This window comes from Malurus melanocephalus, unplaced genomic scaffold (genome assembly GCF_030028575.1).
Source record: "Malurus melanocephalus ecotype Western Australia unplaced genomic scaffold, MMel_1.1 scaffold_566, whole genome shotgun sequence".
Taxonomy (NCBI): domain Eukaryota; kingdom Metazoa; phylum Chordata; class Aves; order Passeriformes; family Maluridae; genus Malurus; species Malurus melanocephalus.
Window position 1 is genome coordinate 342654 of NW_026623798.1, and position 21658 is coordinate 364311.

A 21658-nucleotide genomic window follows, 5' to 3' on the forward strand; every position below is an offset into this window, starting at 1 on the left:
AGTGAAGGCACAGATTTTTTTGGGGAGTGGTGAATATGACTTTTCTTTCCTCTGAATTATTATAACTTTGAAATCACGGGGCTTTCAGGCAAAGATATGGGGAAAAAAGGGAATAACAGTTTTTCTAGTTGGTATAACAAGGTAAAACACGGAACAACAACAATAGCAACAACCAACCCAACCACAGCCTACTCTGGGCTGCCGCACACCCTCCCCTTCGGTGCAGTTCCAGTCCCAGYCGGCAGGGGCGCTGTTGGCTCCCGGCCGGGCAGGGCGGGTGCGATGATTCCCCCACGGCTGCAGGGGGCGCTGTGGCGCAGATCCCGGCTGGTTTCAGCTCTCACATGGCCAATGGTGGGCACAGTGGCAGCGATGGATGGAGAAAAGTTCCTTTACGAACTCACGGGGAAAGCCGATCCTGGTGCCTCCTCTGGACAGCAAGAGCAGCTGTAGCAGGAACCTCCGAACAGCCAGATGGGCAGAGACGAGCAGAATCCTGTCGCTGTAGACGAGGTGTGTCAGAACTCGACCACTGTAGCTGGAATCACAGAGGTCCCGGCAAAGCGGGAGAGCAGAAGCCCACAGTGTAGCTAGMAAGCACGAACCTACCGTGGCGAGCTCTCCCCGGAAGGCAGGAGGTGCACCGGCCTCCCCCAAGACAAGCAGGACAAGAAGTGAGCTACGCACCCCCGTCCCCCTCCCCCCCCATGCCCTTACCGCACGTCCCCCCACCTTTTCACCGAGTCGGAACTCTTGCGGGAAGTGTGCACTCCACAGAGAGAAAAAAACTGTCAGGTAGAAGGAATGCCTCATGGAGTCCTTCTTACCCCCCAGGGCTTGGAAACTTCTTCCGGAGCACCTAGTCATTAAGGTAATGACCCGCCCATTGCTGTCTGTTAGCAACAAAATGGGAAACAAATTCCTCAAGACGGAAAACAAAAGGAGAAACCCTAACCTCTAACAACATGTTCAAGGAATGACTGGATGTGGCACTCAGTGTTCTGTGCTAGTGACAAGGTGGAGATTGGTCACAGGTTGGACTCAATGGTCTCGGAGGTCTTTTCCAACATGAATGATTCTGGAATTCTGCTGCACAGCTCACAGAGATGCCACTGCACACACTGTTCTCAGAGAACTGGGACACACTGGTTTCTACCACCTTTGATGCAAGAAAACTTCTGGAAAGGATTAGGCGTTTTTTTCTGATATTTAGTGTTCAGGATTCAATAGAATACTTTGTTCTGATGACAGCTAGTTCCAGGCACCAGAAGTTGCCACATGCTGGTACAAACACCTGGTACCTGCTCATGGCTGTCAGGAGGGTTAGTCCCCATGGCTATTTTGTGGTGGAAGCTTTGATGAGAGAGTGAAGTGGGAGGACTCTTAAAGATTGTATATGTGTGCCCCTTTTGGGTGATTGTGTACTGTGACAAGAGGGCAGGGTCTCTCAAGAGACCTCACACTGGGAAATACACTTTCAAACTATATATAACCATTTCTTCTCACCAGAGAATCAGAAGGGAAAAAAAAATTGATAAAGGCAGAGTAGGTGCCTCAGCTGTTTCACTTTTCCCCTGTATGCARGTAAATAGTCTCCCTGAGCAAGTTTGTTTAACAACTAAGAAGAAAGCACTTCATGTCACTCCAAAGAGTAAATATCAAGTTATGGATTAACTAACTTCCAACAGAGCTCATGGAGGAAGAACAGATCACACTGATTCCCACTGAATAAAGCAGTAAGTGCTTCAAAAGTATTGTATCCTTTGAGATTTCCAAGTATAGCTTGCTTTAATGGACCACTAAGCTTGTCAAAAATGTCCAGTGATAAGGGGAGGTTGTCAGGACAGACCAGAAGTGTTCTGGTAGAGCTGCTGATGTGTTAAAGTGAACGAGGAAACCATTCTGGAGGGACTCTAGTGAACGGCCATTCCAGAGCTGGAGTCAGAGACAGAGCAYAGCAGAGCATTCAGCAGGGAAGCTGCTTTGTGGAAAGCAAGTGAGAGAGCTGGCTGAGCTGGATGGATTGGAACTGTCTGCAGCAGGGTCTTGTGTCACTCTGCAATGTGCTTCTCTTGTCAACTGCCTTCTCCTCCTCAGGTGATCCCTGCACAGGATGTGGAAGCTCCTCACCGCGGGGCTGCTGCTGGCTGCCTGCTTTTCACAAGGCTGTGGCTCCTCAAGTAAGTGTTCTTTTGAGAGATGGCTTTCACCCTTTCCCAGTCACTGCAAGTGYGTTTCCTGCTCCTCTGTCAGTCAGAGGTAGTGGCTGGAATCATTCCTATTAGGCGGTTTTGACTCCCTTTAGTAGAGGTTGACAGGCAGTGCTGGGACCATGGCAGCTGCCTGCTCAGAGGCCCTACTGAGCCCCACGAGCCTTCAGAGCAGCACAGGACAGGCTGGCACTTGCTTCTGCAGCACAGCACAGACAGCACATAGTGTCTAAGGCAGCCTTTCTTGCTGTGCTGGAGAGGGGCTATGGCTCTCATTTGTGTCTTTTGGGAAGCACTACTACCAGTTTTCAGCCAGCTCTTTTCTCTGCTTGCATTTTCCCCTTTTTGCTTGCAGTATTTTACAGCAGTAAAGATGCAAATCAAGTCCTGAGAATCCAGAAGCGGGCAAACAGTTTCCTGGAGGAGCTCAAGCCAGGCTCTGTGGAGCGTGAGTGTGTTGAAGAGCTCTGTGACTTTGAGGAGGCCAGTGAGATATTTGAAACCAGGGAAGCAACAGTAAGTTGGGTTTTTTAAGGATGAGTGGGGAACTTAGCCAATCAATTATTTTCTTAAAATATTGCAATCTATGGCATAGGAGATCATGCTGTCAGTACGGAACATGGATCKCTCCTGACTTCTCGGGTGTAGGCAWGGTTTTGAGTCATTGTGTTACAGTGATTGTCAAGTTACCCCTGTATGGACCACAGAGCTTCACTACTCAAACATGTCCTACCTGGTGAGGTTTAGAACCCAGACAGTTAATTTAAATTCTTGCTTGACCCCGTTGGCTATTCTTGCTGCCACTAGGTTTTTYCCAGTTCTCCCAGTCTTTCCCCTTTGCTGTCCATTCACCAGGCCTGGCTGCTTTCAGTGTATCTCCCAAATCTCCCAGTTGTGTCTGACAAACATTTCTCTGATCACTATGTTTGCGCTCTCCTTCTCCAAACTCCTATTTTGAATTGGACACTTTGTTTATTGTTCACTGATCCCTGCACCTTTCCACACTCAGTTGTTGGGTTGAGTTGGACTCTGTTGCCATGTTTAGCAGAGTAGGCCCAAAGCATAGGATGACRCAGTCCTTGCTGTCCCTCAGATCCCAGAGGAGAGAGGGTCCTTGGAATACCCATGTTTTGTCTAACTGGGCTCAAGTGAGTTCAAGTGACTTAGTAAGTGACAAGTAGCAAGTGACAAGAAAAGAGCCAGCAAGCAGGATGGGGTGGTCTTATGCTTAGTACAGGCAGTACAGGAGGATCACTGGCCAGTTATCTTGGTTTGTAGCGCTAGTCACTACACTACCAACAAGAATGAGACCAATGCTATTGATCCAAGTGCTGTGTCCTCTTGGCCAAGATCATGACACACTTTAAATCCTTTGCTTCTTAAAATTGGTTTTCTTGCCATAATAYAAGTTTTGTTTCTCCACAGCTAGATTTTTGGAGCAAGTATGTAGGTAAGTAAAGACTTCTGTAATCACTTCTCCACGCTTCCTTAGGAGCTACTGGTACTGATTCAAATTCTCATTCTCTCTTATATGGGGTGGGCAGAGAATGTTTTCCTGTTCYGTCACAGAAGCAAATGTCCTAAAACACTTGAGGTGCACCTGTACCTATCATCAGTCAATTTCCCAGAGTTAAGGAATTGGTGAAAAATGCTTTGATGCTCAAACGCATGATGTGGTCCAGCAGTARCCTGCTGCTGCCCTGCCCGTCTCAAGCTTTACTCTTTCCTCCCCTTCTGCCCGCTCCACTTGCTCTGCAGCTGTAATTGAGAACCTGAACTGATGGCCCTGTCTCTGGCCAAGTACTATGGAGGTGTAATGATTAAGTACCAGAAACTTGGGTGATATTTGGGAATTTGGGGAGGAGCTTGTGTTGGTGTTTGATTTGTGAGCTCTGTATGATTCAGTAACTTGAGTTTTCTCACCTCTGTTTCAGATGGAGATCAGTGTGAGCARCACCCTTGTTCCAATGGGATCTGCAAGGACAATATTGGAAAATTTTCCTGCATCTGTAACAAAGGCTGGGAGGGGGYTTTGTGCAATTATGGTAACACTGCATTTTAATCCACTATAAAATAACATACTTTGTGATGGGGATCTCTAGGGAGAGTCACTGCACAACATACTCACTTTCTTTAATAATGTGATTTCTCTCTTACTTCTTGATGTGACGAGAGGTTTATCTTTGCTTATCTAAARCAAAATTAACTTTGTGTTGCCATGGCAGAATTTGAAAGATATGAGATATCTAAATTTTGGRCAATATTGGAAATAACTCTGTAAAGCAGAGGTTTACCTTAGAATAATCAACCCAGGGATTATGATGGGGTTTTTAAATACAGGGGAAAACCCAGTTTACTGCAAATATTTTATTACTGTGACCTTCCTTGGACAAAAGCTAGATAGCATATTTAGGGATGAGCATTGTAAGTCATGTACCATCAACCATTTTCACTGTGCAACTTGGTACATAAGTGACAAGGAATTTTCTGTTCTCCAGTCTACCTGACAGTAATTTGTTTCCTCCATCTCCTCACTGCCTGATTCTGGACCTAGGTCTGTTTGCTGTCTTGGGACGCGAGTGCTATTGAAGCCCACAGCTGTCRTACCAAATCCATTGATATCTGTTGCTCACTTGAAGTATGATGCCACTTTACCACCTTGCTTTTCTGTGGTTCTGACTTCCCAACTCCACGTCTCTCTTGCTGTTTGTTTTTCCCACAGAGATCAAATACACCAACTGTTCCATGGATAATGGGGGATGTGAACATTTCTGCAGGGAGGACCCTGCGAAGCAGCATCGCTTGTGTAGCTGTGCATCGGGGTATCAGCTCAAGGATGACCACACCAACTGTGAGCCTGTAGGTAAGAGCAGGATGTTTGTAGTCCAGCTTTGACAGAGGATTATTTAGACTGATGTGAAAGACTTTTAGGGGAGATTTGTCTGCAGTGCACTTTGTACTGATTCTGAAAACATCTTTTCCATGCTGAGTAACTCTGCCTGTATTTCCCAGCTCCATACCCACTTTATGGCACTTAATATGCCTCATGGAGGCATAGAAGGGAGCCAGGAGACTGCCTCCTCTGCCAAGCATTGAGGGACTTCCATGAAACCTTTGAACAATATTGCCTAGGTTAGAAAGACAGAGGGAATCTACAAAGAGATTTAGTATTRGGTGATCTGGGCTTTGCTGGTGAACTTCTCTGCATCCTCTGTAGTGGAGTTCCCTTGTGGAAGAGTGAAGTTGGACTACATTGAAGCCAAAGCAGACTTCAATATTCGGCTCATTGATGGAACAGTTGGAAGAAAGGGAGGCAGCCCTTGGCAGGTGAGAAGAAAGGGATTCTTTTTTACAAATAATTCAGGCTCTTCTGAACTGCTCTGCCTGCTTTTCTGCTATAGAAAAGCTCCTGCATTGCTACTGGTAGCATCATATGAAGCTAAGATTCCCTTAGCTTTTTCTAAAGCATCCCAAAGATTGGARTAGCGGGAAAAAATGGTTTAATATCTGTGAGAACTCTTGACCTTGTTTCTGTTGCTAAGTTTTTGACCGTATCTTGCCAACACTGCCGAGAGGATGGTGATAACACTCACCTGCTCTGTTGCTCCATCCTGGGAAACTCATGCTGTGTGATGTGAGCTTCAGCTCCTGCAACAGCCTTCCAGTGGGAGATGATCTTCCTGCCCTTTCTTCCAAGTCCTGTCTGTCATAAATTCAAGTTAGCCAGTTTAATAATTTATTTTAAAWTATGCAATGGCAGGCTGGGTTATTGCAGAGTAAAAAGAGACCTCAGAGAGCTTACCATGGAACTAATGAATGCAAATATTTAGGACCTGGTTCTCTTTGATATTAAAGGGCCTTTTACACCATAGTGTGAGAGCTGCAGCCTGAGATRATGCACTCTCTCTGGTGTGGGACACATCCCTCTTTTGTGCTCTGTATTTCAAAGCTTTGAGTACAAAGTGCTGCTTTGCAGTGGCCCATGCTGATTTGGATGAAGCCAGCCCTTATTCAGGGAGAACATTCAAAACTTTTTTGTACGTATTTCATGGAGACTCTATTCATAGAGCTTTTGTCCCACTGTAGAGCTTTGGCATCAGTTAATGTGACATGCTTTGGTGCTTGATAAGTCTGGGTATTTGGCAGCCTCCAAGAAGAATGAGTGCTGTATTCTGTGAGCTGTGCTCMATGCAGTGTCATACCTCTCTTGTCTTGTTTCAGATTATGCTGGAAAATACTGAAGGAACATTTCTGTGTGGGGGTGTTCTCATCCATCCAGCATGGATCCTAACAGCAGCACACTGCCTTGAGAAACATAAAGGGTTCAGAGTAAAACTTGGTATGGAAAAATCACCTGTCCCTATGTTTTTTAAATATAACTGTTTCATTCCCAACATTTATCATCTTAGAGAAAAGACTAGCAGGTTCTGAAGACAGAAGTCCTTGGCTGTAGGAGTGGTCTGTCTAGGCAGTATTTAATATGCACCTTAGCTTAAAACAAAGTTTAGTAAGAATCCGATTTCATTTGAGCAATTATCAGCCTTATTTTGGAAGTGASCTCATGTCTTCTGAGCACTGCAGCTGGTCTGTAAAGTAGAAAGGCTTGGTCTCTTCTGCCTGTGTTTTTCTGGTGATGGAAGTATTTAAGGTCATCCCAATACTGGAAAAAAAGCCTTGATCCTAGAAGGAGAATGTCACAGGATCTCTTCCTGCCTTTTCATGMTTTTAAACATTTAAGAGTGTTTCATTCAAGAAGAAAGAGAGGTGCTGCAGAATGGCAACACTGCCTTTATTTGCTCTGCTGCTCTCTGGCACATGAGAAAATGTCACTAAGTCAAGTAAGTGCTTCTCCTGAATTAAGAGACAAAAAATAATTAGTGTTTCATTCACACTTACGTAGATTTTTTTTTTTGAACAGTGTTTTCTATCTACCATTGGTGCTGAGGCATAACAGCTCAACTGCTTGCTTTCCAATTTGTGAAAGGATAGATTATTCCCAGTATTTGTGGAAAGCCCTGCCAATATATTGTCTGTGTATATAGCCTTAAAAATAGATGGTCTGTGCACATGTTCCATATATACTGTGGATGTGCAGGTGCTTGAGACAGAGACAATAAGTTTATGTACAYCCAATTTGCAAAGTGTGTGATGTGGCCTTGGGTCCACTTAGTGCCAGAATATTCACCTTTCCACAGTGAGACATCTGCCACCACAAAAGCAGTTCTCATCAGAAAAAACCTGGAGATGTCTATGAGGGACATGGAGCAGAGTTTTGGATGGAGATATTGCCATGTCTGTGGGAACAGCCAGGAATGTGTTTGTATTGGGTCTGCACAGGTCAACCCATGCCTGTCAGGCTAGTATACCCCACACGCTTCTGGACTTGTCCCACGGCAGCTTGCCATCCATAGTAGCAAAACTGGAGGGGGAACTCCCATCTGGGTTTGCACTCAGCTTGGRTAGAAGTCTGGTAGTGGGGCTTACGTGGCTTTTTAGTGTCTGAAGTAGAAAGTTCTCTGAGCAGCTGAAATTTTGGAAGATGGATTTGAGAACAATATTTCTGTTTGTGGCTGTTGTACCTTCGTCTCCAGCCTAAGAGCACCCAGAAGTGTGTTCGGAACTCCAAGAAGATAGACCAGATAGGTGGATGTAATGATTCAATTCAAAATACTCTCTCTGCCTTCATAGTTAATGTTTTTGTGCCAGCAGCAAGTTTATGATGCTCCTTATTGTGTGAAAGGAATTCAATGCATTTCCACAGCCTCTGGGTTCAGTACATCCACGTGTACATCCAGAATTCCTGGAATTTGAAACTCTGGAGGTGGATAACCCACCAGAAGTCAAAGGGTGTCCGTCTCCCTGGGCTGGGGGGAGGGAACCTGTCGCTGCAGTGCAAAAGATGTCACCTGCACTGGTTGATGGGTGCCTCAGGATGGAGACATTTGGTGGCTGTGCTAGTGTACAGAGCATGTGACCCCACAGCAAGTGTATTCCTGCACAGTCACTCTGCCTTCCCAGAGGAGATGGTCTGACAGTGCTTGAGTCCAGAGTTACTTTGAGGCCTAAAGCAGAGTTTGTGCCTRTGAAGGCAGGAATAAAGCCCTGCCTCTTCCTTACCTGCCAGCCAGCCCCCAGCCACAGTGGCCTCAGGTTGCCTCAGAGGTGTTGTGGACATTGTCACTGCAAGGAAAAGAGGTTTTGATAGGAGAGAAGAATTGATTTGTGATTGTTGGCTCAATTCTAGGAAGTCCTTCAGGTGCTGGTACCACTTAGTACAAGACATCAGGGCAGCTTTAACTCGCTGCTCTGGCCACATGTGAACTATCCATTGTCTGCAGAGGAGCAAGAAGRGAGACTCAGAAATAAATGGTCTGGAAGTCCAAGATCCAAAGTTGGATTTAAGGGATCTTTTGAGAATATATGTCTGTAATACTGTGGTTCATAAGTCCCTATGCTTGGAGAGACTCCTTACAGAAAAAAAACTGGAAGACCTCATTGACAGCCTGCCAGAAAGACYGAGCTCTGCCTTTCCTATTGTATTATATCACAAATGACTTCTTGCCTTTCTGGCCCTTTTCAACACAGTTTCTTGTTTGCTGTTCCATAACTGCTTTACCCACAAAGTAGCCATGATCATGTAGCACAAATAGCAACTGAGAAGTCTTAGGCAGTCAAAAATTCCTTAAAATGAAGATGTAACATTTCAGAAAGGAATAACCTTACYCATCAGTCAACTTTATCTTACAAATCCTGACATTCAGCCATCCAGGCCCTGGCTATGCAGTGTAATTAAAACTCATGTCCTGTTGTGAATGTCCTTTATTGTGGTGTGCTTGCTCTCCCAGCTTTTAATGCTGACTCCAAGAAAGTTGTTTTCCTCATGAAGGTCTCTCACATTGCACAAGTGTACTGAAATACGAACACCTCAGGACATTTTGGTTTCTCAGCTGATGACCAGAGCTCTAGCACTCTATAGGTATTYATGACTTCCATAAATATGAAAAGTTGACAGATTTGTCCATCTGTTAAGAACAGTGTTAACCTATGACATAAACAGTTGTTTGTATTACAAAAGAAGTAAAATATGGAGTGCAGTCCTAATGTCTGGTGTAATCCAGATACTTTGGTGTTCAACGTAAAGAGAGCTTTGGCAGCATCTGTCATCTTGTTTGTTCTTCCAGGTAAATTCCGTTTCCGTCCTGAGGCAGAYGAGCAAACCATTTGGGTTGACAAATGGGTGACCCACGAAAATTACACCAAGAAGACCTCGGATAATGACATAGCCATGCTGCACTTGGCTGAGCATGTGATGTATTACACATACGCGCTCCCCATCTGCCTTCCCACCCGCAGCCTGGCAGAGCAGGAGCTGATGAGGAGTGGGAAGCAGATGGTAGTGACAGGCTGGGGCAGCAAGAGTGAGCGTAACAACAGCTAYGCTGCTTCCCTCAGGTACATTGAAATCCCCATCGTGCCCCGGAATGAGTGCATCCAGGCCATGAGCTCCCCAATCTCTGACAACATGCTGTGTGCTGGGAGCCTGGGARACAGGAAAGATTCCTGCAGTGGGGACAGCGGAGGCCCTATGTTCACTAGATACAGGGATACTTGGTTTTTAGTAGGACTTGTGAGCTGGGGTGAAGGCTGTGGAAGAAAGGAGAAATTTGGAGTCTACACCAAAGTTAGTCAATACCTTGAATGGATCCAGCACCACATAGATATGTCAGCTCCTTCGAAGGGTTGATTCTGGCCCAGAGTCTGGAATGTTGTGGCTCTGTGCTAATAACAGTATGTGGTGTAATGTACTGTCAGATCTTCAGTATTAAATATTGAGTGTGTGTTAACCTTGTGTGCTGTTTTCCTTGGTATCTGTTTTCCTCCTTTTTTTTTTTTTCTTGTTACATTGTTTTGTTGCAGGTTGTGCTGTTTGTTTGTGGCATGGTCCTACTTAGGCCACACAGGCAAGAAAATAACCTCTCAGCTGAGATTCTATACAATACAGCATTGTAGAAAATAAAGTTGTCCATGGTTAGATAATTCCATCTTTGAGATGTAAAATATCTGAACTGGTTGAGGTGGAGGCAGGAGGGGACAGAGAAAAGTGTTTTGYAGATAACCATAGAGATGCAGTTCTGTCATTTCAGCTGTACTGCAAGGTATTACCCACAGTACTGTTTTAGTTTGCTCTGTATTTGTATAATTTTTCTTTCAACCCAGTGAAATATTTATTATATCATTACTGCCTTCAGTTCTTCACATCTTACTCCAGTGTTCAGAGGTTGTTGATTCAGCAGGTGACTGGAACTTACCTGTATTTTCCATTCTTTGCACATTTGATGCCTGATTTTACCCTACCAAACTTCCTTTAAAAAAAAAAGACCTTTAATTCCAAGCTTTACAGGCTCTATTTATCGTGGTTTGTAATTCTCTTCTAGTTAACAGGCAAGCAAACATTTCTGTTCATTTCTGTTCTGGTGAACGCAATCAGCTGCAGGCTGTGTTAGCATTGCTGGTGCTTTTACTGATAAATATGTGTTTGTTTTCATCTCTGTCATAAATAAAATAAAGGCATACAGCACCACTAAGTCCATAGGAAGTAGCAATAGTCCAAGTGTTTCTAGTGTTAGTACCTGAGACTCGTTAAACATAATTAATCTTGTAGAAAGAAAAACTTTCTCTGCTATAGTGATGCATTTCCAAGATCTCGATGGGCATGGATGCATGTTTGGATCAGTGAAGAACTTCAGCCTGCTCTTGGGATGAGACAGTTAAACAAAAAAAACCCAAGTACAAAAACATTTTATTAGGGTTTGTAAGAAATCTAATAYGTTTTCAGCAAGGAGGCTTAAAACCTCTTAAATTCACGAACTTGTTCCCTCAGAAACTGCCTCTTGTGCTTGTTACCAAAGAAAGGATGTTGAGTCATGCACTGAAGAAGTAGCAGTCAAGCCAAGAGCTTCTGTATCACTTGATGGCAGTGTCTCTTCTTCTCCTCTTTTTGCCTTGGGACAGGATTTAGGGACAGATGAACGTTAAAAAATAATGCTTTAAACAGCAGCCTTCCCACCACGCCTGCACTGGGAAAAGGGAACCTGTAACACTGACCTACAGGGAAAAATATGACTGTGTTCAAAGCAAGTAAAACACAGGTCTGATTAACGGCAGAAATTGTAATGTCAGCCGTGGCTGTGACTGTGCAATGTTTGCCTGCCTGCAAACTGTGCAGTGACTGCTGTGAATCCTACTGCACATTCCCAGCTGTGCATATTTCAGCAGAGGTTTACAGAGCAGCTTTTGTGTTTTCCAAAGCAGTTGGTCTTACTTGCTGAAAGGTGATGGAATGTTAGAAAACTCCTCTCAAAATTTCCGCATTTTCTTGAATAAATTCGTTGCGAAAGGTGACTTTTATTACTGAAGGATATTTTTAAACACCTTTTTAATTCTCTTTTTAATACACCGGTGTATGTGTGTGGAAACGCGCTATTCTCATTTTGGATTTCTAATGCATTTCATAGAATGCAGGTTGTCTCTCTTTTGTCAATATTTGTGACGGGTTAATGATCAACCTCATGACCTCATGGCTGTTTCTGGTGAACATCCAAATCTCCCTCCAGTCTTCCCCTAAAACAAGTATAGAAAAAAAGTGAGTATAATTTCACGGTTTTGTGTAAGCTGAACTCACYCTGGATCCTGTGTTTTTGAAAACGTGCTGCAGGTAGCAGAGAGGTACATGCTGTCGAATCCTGGTAAATCATTCAGCGTGGTAAGGTAATGCCAAGAAATCCAAACTTCTGTGTTGTACCTGTAACTGCCAGGTATGTGGTAGCTGGTGCCTGGCTGGGGTTGGTGCAGATGGTCTTACTTGCCCAGACCATCAGGAATTGCACAGTGGCTGCTGGAACCACTGGGACTACTGGAAGTGCTGGAGCTGGTGGCTCGTTGTGCACTGGCACAGCGGGAACTGGGCTGTGGCTGGGAGTGGCCCCTGCTCCTTTGGGGCCTGGCCCTGCACTTCCATGCTCCCCATGGCTTTTCCGTGGGGGGTCTGGCTCAGACCTTGCATCGCAGCCCAGGCTGGCTCAGCCTCTGCCTGTGGGGCTCCTGCTGAGGTGGCTTGGAGAAATAAGGGACATGAGTTTAGAATGACCTGGGCTTTGTCCCTGGTCTTGTCCTCTTGCTTCTACTTAATCTTTGTTGCTGCCTGGTTTTGTGACAACAAAACCTGATTCTTCTTTTCCCTCTGAAGGAAGTCAGAGTGTTCTGAGTGCTCACTGACATGGGGAGCAGCTCCTTACTTGGGATATTTCTCCTGCTGATGTGCTTCATCAACAGCAGCAGCCTGTTTTCATATTCAGGTAGTACTTCCAAGTTACCTTTTTCACTTGTGTTACTGTGGCAATTTCAGCATTTAAACTGAAACTACCTTCCTGTTCTGAACACAAAGTTCTCTGGGTTGAAGAAAACTCAAGACAAGAGAAAAGTTTTATACATTTACATATACATACATATATATATATATATATATATATATATATATATATATATACATTAAAAAGTTATATATATATAAATACATATAGAAAGAAGCTATATACACACACACACATATTTTCAAGAGAAATTAGCCTTTTTCAGCTTTCTACTTAGCCCACTCTCCTTTTGAAAAATATTCTCTTTGTGATATTGAACCCAAAATCATAATGATTTTTGCATGGCAAAGATTTCCAGTTTGGGAAGCTAAAATAAGGCACTCTCAACATGTATTCTTGTGTTGACTGTACTACACAAGGTTTGGAAATGGCTTCAGAGAGCTGTAGAACAGGCACAAGAGTGGACAGGATCTCAGGGATCATTGTCCTTAGGAAGAGCACAGCTGGCAGTCTATCTGCACACCAGAAAGCTCACCACAGCCATCTCCACTGTGTGGGACACCTGCACAGGTAAATCCTGTGAGGTGACCTCAGAACAAAAGGGGTGGTGAAGGGAAATTTCACTCACGTATGTGAAAGACATTTTCTCTGTTACCAGACAACAGGATCTGTCCAATGCCTTTTTCCACTAAGAGTTTTTGTGCGCTGTTATTAACTGCTTAGAAATGAGGCAATTTAGTATCATTCTAGAATTTTCAGGCATTGCTGTAGATATGGTTACTGCAACTAAAGAAATGTGTACTTTTACAGTCCATCTCCAAAACTGGGTTCTTTGTCCAAAGGTTTGGCTCGTCCAGCACACTGCCCCATGCCCTGGAAAAAGGAGCACAGTTATGTGCACTGCTATATGGATTTTTGTGGTCTTTGTAGGGATTACAGTATGAGCTTTCACCTTAGGACACCRGTAGCAGCACCCTCTCCATCTGCTGGGCGGGCTTTGGATATTGGGCAATATTTATTATGACTTCTGGAGATGTAACAAAAAGTCAGAAACCTTCAGAAGCAGCAGGGGGTGTGTAAGCAGAAYCTTACTGTCATATTCCCTCTTTTGGCCATGACTTACTGGCAGTAGTAGCTTCAGGCATTGCAGGAGGAGAGCAGCTAGTTTAATGAAGTGAAGCTGAGATGAACTAAATGTAAGTGCAAAACTGACACTTTTATATTTCTCTTAATGGAGGATTGGTGTCTGTCCTGTTGTGGCCGCAGCAGCACCTGGGAAACTCTGGGTCTCCATTACCAAATATCAAACTAATAATTGCTGTGAATCAATATGGTTAAGCAGAAAAATATAACCATCCTCCACAGAAGAAGCTGCAATACTCAAGAGTCTTGTGGAATAAAAAAATATTTCTGCACTTATCTGCAGGTCTCAGTAGTGGCTCTTCCGATCCACTGAAAGAAAGCTTCAGCTACTGGCATCTTTTGCTGGAATATACACTAATTTTATTTTCATTTGGGCTGTTCATGTACATTTCCACTCCCCTATTTATATCACTCCACTGAATACCTCTGACTGTGACTGTAACATGCTGCCGCTTTGTCTTCCCATATCAACTGTTCAATTTTTCTCTTCTAGCGTTTATGAGAAAAGACAAAGCCCATGAGGTGCTGCGAGTCCATAAACGTGCCAACCACTTCCTAGAAGAGATTCGTCCAGGGAATCTGGAGAGAGAATGCAATGAGGAAAAGTGTTCATTTGAGGAAGCTAAGGAGATCTTCCATTCGCAGGAGAAAACRGTGAGAAACCTGATTTTAGGAAAAATAAAGGGAAGTTAGCAGTGAGGTGTAAATAATCCTTCCCAAGCCACCTGGTATGGCTTTGGTAGGTGTGTGTCTATGGACTCTGCAGCTTGAGTCACTTCAGGGTGTTTCACTCAAGACACCTGTGAGATTTCATTTTTTTGAGGGCTCAGTTTGTTGCATAGATGTTAAACACAATTCCTTGAAAGTATCTAAATCCTATATCTGTGTGAGCATCAATTTAGCAACATGACTGGGTTATTTTCAGAGGTTGCTTGCTTCATCAGGCCTTCCAAATACAGAGGATGCTGTCCTRCTCCCAAGGGCTTGGCAGCATCCCACTGGGAGCAGGGCTGGGGCATTCTGCCAGGGTCTTCTAMTCAGGGGTGTCACACAGAGGGGCCTGAGTGCTCCTGGATCCAGCCCGAGGTGCCAGGTTATGTCTCCTAAGCAGGCAGAGCAGCACAGGGGAAATGGCTCTTCAGAGCAAGGTAGCTGGTGCTGAGGCCTTTCATTGACATGTTKGGGGGGACGGGGCAGATGGTGATCGTGCTGGGCCAGGAGACCTTTCACTGGCCAAAGCATTTATGGATCTGAGCTTTCAGTTTAATTTCCGTTCCAGGACAGTCCCATCCTGGGGCTGGTCCATGGTGCAAACAAAAGCGAGTGGCATGGTGGTGATCAGGAGATCTGCTCTGTGAGTGTATTCATGGCTATAATCAAAACATCAGTTTACGTGGACCCTAAAAAAAAGTTTTCTGAATTATCTTCAGTAATCAATATGACTGTTTATGACTTTTCTCTTCATTTGTGATTTCTTCTTGCAGATGGAATTTTGGTTCAATTACAAAGGTAGGTAAAAAAGGAATTGTTAGAAAATGTATTTCTTGTGTCCCTCTTGGCTACAAAGAATTACGTAGCAGCTTAAAACCAGGTTTCTCTTAATTCCTGGAGTTACTCTATACCTTGTTTCTTCTCCATAGGTTTAAATCCATGTAATACAAATCCCTGTAACAACGGTGGAGTGTGCAAAATAAGACACTACCGTTACTTTTGCATCTGCCCCCCCAAATTTGGAGGAGACAACTGTGAAACAGGTGAGTACAGGTGCAGACACATTGACATTCATTGTGAAGGAAGGATGGCATGTGGTCATCTCCCATCTGCTTTCAAGAAATGACAGGGAATTACCCCTCTTAATCACTTTAGAAGGATAACAACTCTAGTAAATYTTGCCATAGATGTCTGCACTGGAGATCAGTCATGGTGAGGCTCTTCTCTTTTGTTAGTCATTGGGTTAATAATCAAACAAATGAGACAAAGCTTACTGTAAGCATAAAAATTTATTATATTTATGTTGTAATATATGAATAATGGGAAAGGAAGTAGAAAGACTGCCTTCTTTTGTCAGATTTCTGATCCTCTGAAAGGCTGTATCCAGTTTGCAAACTGAGATGAAATAATAGCACAAGCCAAACTAATGTGGAAACTATGAATTGTGAGGAATTTTTTTATTCTGTGTCAACTTTTTCATTGCACAGTGAAGCAATTAAACATGATTATTTTTAATGTGACAATGAATAAAAATCTCAATTTCTCAGAGAATTGTCCCCCTGACCCTAAAATGCCCTGCGCTTTAAACCTGCCTTGATATAAAAGGTGTGCAGATGGATCAAAACCAGATGTATTTAGAAGTGTTTGCTCCTCTAGGCCTTTTCTTGCACCTGTTCCACAGGCAGAAAGGCCCTGAGCCTGGCCATGGCCTCAGGGCAAAGTTGGCAAACAGGAGGATAATGATCAAAACAGAACAACAAGCATAAAGTCTGGTTTGCTGCAACTTAGTGTGGATTTCTGGAACTGTAAGAGGTAGTTCCTTCTGTCTCCCTGAGAGATTGCAGTGGATGTTTTCCTTCTTTCTTTAATGTAATGGTAGTTCTGGGAGCTGCCCAGGGTCCGTGCACTGTTGTGACCGTGTGGTGCCGGTATTTTCCTGGCAGAAAGGTTGGAATGCTGGTACAAGAACGGTGGCTGCTGGCAGTACTGCAGGGATGGCGACAACCCCTTCAGGGTGGTGTGTTCCTGCACCAGGGACTACGTGCTGCATGAGGATGGGAAGAGATGCGTGCAGGCAGGTAAGGCAGGGGTGGCTTGGGTTGCCTTAGGCAACTGGCAGCTTGGCAGTCAGCGACTTCTCCTTCACTARTTGCACAAGAGCTGCAGACGCTGCAGCTACTGCAGCTTGCACTTAAGTGTGTGAAAAGATCTGTCTTTATAACRTTTACCTCTTTCTAAAGAGTGTGTCTGTAATCCAGTGCCGCTGTGAGCACATACTGGGTCACGAAGCAGCAGGACAGGCAGCTCTGGATCTATTCCTTCTTCATCCACACAAGCYGAATGGAATCATGATGCTGAAGTGCAGTATGGGAGGCGAGGGGACAGGACAGGGGCTTTAAAAGTTCTGCTGTTAAGGCAGGAAGGGAGCACTGGCTTTGCATTCTGTCTTGAAGAGGGCCCTGGGCAGRCTGCTCCTGGATGATGCTGGTGACTCAGAGGGCAGAGCCACTGGCCCATTTCTGGGCAATGAGCTCTGCACACCTCAGTTGGGTGGTGGCCAACAGGCTGTTGAACATCACAATGTCAGATTTGTTCCTGGGCTCTTACTGGAAGGTTGAGTCCCATCCTTGGACAGGAAAAGCACTGCTTTGTCTTGAGTTCGTCACGACCTGACACCTGACATATCTAAGCTCAAGTCTTTGTTTCTGTCATTCTTTCCTCCAGCACCATTTCCCTGTGGCCTGATCAAAGCCAGGTGGGCTCTGGAGGAACTCCGGAGGAGTCAGTGGGAGCACAGGGATCCTGTGCCCGAATGGAATGGGAGCACAGAGGGCACAGTTAGGCAGACAGAGCTGGAACACGGTGATGTTGTAGAAGAGACTTTAAAGGATGCCTTTGGCCAGAGCTCGTGCACTAAGGGTGACGCTGGACAAACAGGGATGGCAGGAGAYACTTTCAGTTGGAATAAGATGCTGGTGGGCTCTGTGACCCAGAAGCCGCTGTGGGACAGTGCTGCGGGGCAAGAGCTGGATGTCCCTGAGCACCACGAGGCAGTGGAGGAGAACGCCAGGCCTGGCAGGCCCAGGGGAGCCCCAGCTGCCCAGAGTGAGCCAACCCAGGGTCCTGCAGAACAGAACAAGACCACAGCACCTGCAGCCAGGCAGGAAGGAACAGTGGGAAATGCTATGTGGCAAAACCACAGAGGGGAGGACTCTGGCCAAAATGGAACAGGGGCAGTTCAACTTGGGAATGTGGGGCTGCATCAGAGCAGTGACTGGGGAGATGTTTTGGACACATCTCAGCCCACCCAGACAAACATCAGCTCTACTTTGGAGCACTATGACTCCAGGGTAACGGGAGGAATGCTCTGTCATCGCGGACATTGCCCCTGGCAGGTAATACTTTACTTACAGTCTTACCATAAACACCATATCTAAATGCTTTTTTACTGTATCATCACTGGGTCCATCAGGAAGAGCAGAGTTCATCAAGCCAYTATAAAGTTGATTTTTCAAGTCAAGAGCAATGGAACCACATGTATTTGTGAGTCTTCTGTAGGGCTTTTTGATGATAGGGACCTTTAATACTTTTATCATYCTTCCTCTATCTTGCTTTTGGATTGGAATGTTAATACCCTCTCTCTTAAGTCAGTCAGTTCTTCTGTCTCTCATTCAGGTTGTGTCTGTATGTCCTTGGGGAAAAGCCAGGCTTTGCCTCCTTTTGGAAGGCTGGTAGTTTTCACAAAGCAGGTTCCATGGCCAGGTGAGATTCCTTAGAATGCTGAGTTGTTCACAAGATGTTACAATAAGGGAGGGAAAACTGAGGGCTCAAAGGGACAATTGAAGTGTTTGCTTCCATTGCCTTGTATTAGATTTTAAATCATGGTTTTGGGGCATTTTTTGTGCATGTCCTTATTTGTCACTAATTTTTACTCTATTGACTCTGGTCAGTGTTCTAGTGCTTGGGGGCAGGGAGCATGGAGCTTGTGCACAGAAATTTTGTTCTAAAAAAAACCCCTGTTACCCTCAGTCTATTTTACTRCTGTCATACAAGTGGATTTCCCAATTCCACACATCTGGAGGTATTTACAGGTGGAAAAATCAAAGGCTGAACCTGGGTGGACTGTGCATTCATTGTGCACTTTGACAAGTGGAAATGTCACCATTAGCCAATTTTACAGGTTTTCACCATCTTATAGCCTGATTCTGGGTTGTTAGATGGGAATGTTGTTCCAATGCTGCCCAACCTATAAACTTTCTTCTTGAAATCAAGTGTTACCATCAAGGAAGCTGAAGTAATTTAAAATTTTTATTACAGCAGGCAATTTTTAATTTAATCTTGTATATGTATATGTATATGTATATGTATATGTATATGTATATGTATATGTATATGTATATGTATATGTATATGTATATACACACAATTTTTGAAAGGGTTTTGTAAACCCTTTGCATTCCAGTTCTTCACAACCTATGACAGCATTTTCTGGTAATTGTTCTTTGCTACTTTTCAGTGTTTGTTCCTAGCACTGTTGAACATAATTAAAAGCTCAATAGTATATAGAATTAAGTCAAAATGGATCATGTAAAACAGGAAAGATTACTCCAGGAGCTGGACCATGATAGGAGGCCAGACAGTGTTACACCCCTTTCCACTCTTTGATTATTAATTTCCCTGGAGATGCAGAATACCAACATAGAAGCTTTTTCTTCAGTTTAACACATGAATCTACAGGTCTGGGGAGTTTAATTGAGATGCTGAGGCATTGATGGAGCTTCTAACTTTGAACAGAGAAGACAGATATCAAACACAGAGCCGCATATTCTAACATCTCCATTTGCTACTGTGTAGATGATTACAAATTTTATTATCAGAGTCCCAATGAACTACACCTTGTGTTTCTGCTGCCAGCCCCCAAAACTTTTCAAACTACATGAAAAAAATCAGTCACACTTGCTCCTTCAGAATGCCAGCCACTGCAGCTCTAAAATGATTTGAGTTTATCAAGCTTAGTTCCTTATAAYACTCTTTGCTCCTTTGTCCCAGCAGTTGAATCATTTTATTGTTGTTTTCACCCCACCTGTTCTTGTTGTGCTGGTCATTCCCATCAGCCGTATTCATTACACAGCATCGGGCCTGCAACCAACAGTGTGTGCAGGAGCCTGGCCCCACTCTGGTGCCAGGTTCTGCCTCTCCCCATCTACAGGTGCTGCTCCGGAACAGCCGGGAYGTTTCGTTCTGCGGCGGGAGCCTGATCAGCCGGCGCTGGGTGCTCACGGCAGCGCACTGCCTCGACCTCGTCAGTCCCCAGTACGTCACCCTGGGTGAGCACGGGGCACCTCTGACTGCAACTGTGCTTTGTGTGACACAGCAAGGTAGTGCTGAGATAGGCCCAGCCTCTCTGGGGTTTAGGGAACTCGTCATGGTCTTGGCATCATGCTAGTGCTGAGGAGCTCCAGCTGGTCCCATTAGTTTTCATTGAGAACCCGAGAGAATAAAGCACAGACCCATTTTGGCAAACTCACTGTGCACAGAGACTGAGAACATMTTGGGGACACTTCAGGATGAAGAAGAGTTCCTGCAGGTTACAGTCTGCACTCAAGGCCATTTTGTGTTTTAATTAGCTATACGATTAGTTTCTTTTTCCATTAAGCATGTAACTGCCTCAGAGCACAAAGCTCCTTTCCCCAGCTCCAGTCACAGGAAGTAGGCCCTTTGCAGCAGTAATGCTGCAGTAAACACAATTTTGTGTTTGACCCCATGTGGAGAAGCATGTGTAGGAGGAGAAAACGGCATTCCAACACTGGCAACTGACAGGGAACAATTATCCAGTCTTAACCCCAGCTACAGCTTAATGCTGATGTCACATTCCTGAGGGGAAAGCATACAGCTGCAGGGAAGCTTAGACACAACAGTGCTTAGTAAAAACGACTGACAGTATTTGTGGTAAATAAATCTTCTGGTGTGTCAGCATCYAGGCTCCAGCTCTGTCCTGCTTCTAAAGGGCACCTGAAGAGTTTGGACTGCATGATCACAGCTGCAGCATGAGAAATCATTGTCAAAAGCAGGATTTGGTTTGGGCCATGTTGCCTTGGAACAAAAGCTCAAACCATTATATCCCCCTATTCTTTCTGGTCCCTATGACCAGTATCACCGAGGCTGTTCATAGTTGGGTTAACATTTTAACTTGTCCTGACTGCAGGAGACTTTGACAAATACCAGAGAGAATTCAAGGAACAAAAGATCGCTGTGGAACAGAGCTGGACGCACCCACATTACAACTCCAACAACTACAATGGTGACATTGCCCTGCTCTACTTGAGCAGTGCTGCTGTTTTGAATGAGTACGTAATTCCCATCTGCCTGCCCAGCCCTAACCTGGCTGCGCTACTCTCTGAGGAAGGGACGGTGGGGATGGTCAGCGGCTGGGGAGCCACACATGAGAGGGGCTCCACCCTGCGCTTCCTCATGAAGGTGCAGCTGCCGATTGTGGACCTGGAGCGCTGCCAGCACGCCATGGACAGGCTGCTCACTGACAGCATGTTCTGTGCTGGTCACAGCACGGCTGCAGCCGATGCCTGCAAGGGAGACAGTGGGGGGCCCTTTGCTGTGTCCCACCACAACACCTGGTTCCTCCTGGGCATCGTCAGCTGGGGCGAGGGGTGTGCTGAGCAAGGGAAATATGGTGTGTACACCAGAGTAGCCAACTACATCCCCTGGATCAAAGAGGTGGTTGAAAGTGTAGCAGATTCAGAAAACTTTTCCCTTGACTTTTCTTAATACCACCTTTAAGAACAAAATCAATTCTATTATTACTGTTTCAGCCTATGAGACAATGCTCAATGTTGAAAAATAAACATACCCTCAAAGAAATTCTGAAATGAGTAAATTGCTCCTTTAAGTATTGCTGAGTAAAGTACTTGGGTATAATAATGGACTATCGGCAAGTAACAAAGGAGGAAACTCTGCTTAAGATTTTTTTGTTTTAGAGGAAGAAAGCATTTTCCATGTCTCAAGCCTCCCTGTGTTACTACASAGAGGCCCACAGCCCCGTGTGAATTCACTGCTTACCAAAGGGAGCATAGTTCTGCTAAGTGTCTGTTGTGAGACAGTGCTGAATACAGGGAGCTCTGAAGTTCTGGCACCAACTACAGATGTTTTCCAATCTAAAAACCAATGTCAGTATGGAATTGGATACAAACCAGGCAGGAATCTCCGAGC

At 44.7% G+C, this 21658-nt stretch overlaps 2 protein-coding genes across 6 annotated transcripts; both read left to right on the forward strand.

The window, feature by feature from the left end:
* The first annotated feature begins 1609 nt into the window (after positions 1-1609).
* Positions 1610-10059, forward strand: PROC (protein C, inactivator of coagulation factors Va and VIIIa). Its single transcript, XM_057382357.1, has 9 exons — positions 1610-1736; positions 2098-2180; positions 2566-2726; positions 3636-3660; positions 4145-4255; positions 4933-5073; positions 5428-5537; positions 6432-6549; positions 9392-10059. Exons 2-9 carry the CDS (start codon positions 2114-2116, stop codon positions 9952-9954), a joined length of 1296 nt encoding a protein of 431 aa, XP_057238340.1. The 5' UTR covers positions 1610-1736; positions 2098-2113; the 3' UTR covers positions 9955-10059.
* A 46-nt stretch (positions 10060-10105) lies between these two features.
* On the forward strand, positions 10106-21646 carry LOC130583177 (coagulation factor IX-like). Of its 5 annotated transcripts, none has more exons than XM_057382351.1 (9): positions 10106-12025; positions 12457-12565; positions 14217-14377; positions 15208-15232; positions 15364-15477; positions 16378-16512; positions 17159-17829; positions 19644-19812; positions 20640-21646. In XM_057382351.1, exons 2-9 carry the CDS (start codon positions 12487-12489, stop codon positions 21215-21217), a joined length of 1932 nt encoding a protein of 643 aa, XP_057238334.1. In that variant the 5' UTR covers positions 10106-12025; positions 12457-12486; the 3' UTR covers positions 21218-21646. The 5 variants fall into 5 exon arrangements, with proteins under 5 accessions (XP_057238334.1, XP_057238335.1, XP_057238336.1 ...); XM_057382352.1 differs by having other exon boundaries at positions 10106-11978; XM_057382353.1 differs by having other exon boundaries at positions 10106-11936.
* Positions 21647-21658: the final 12 nt, after the last annotated feature.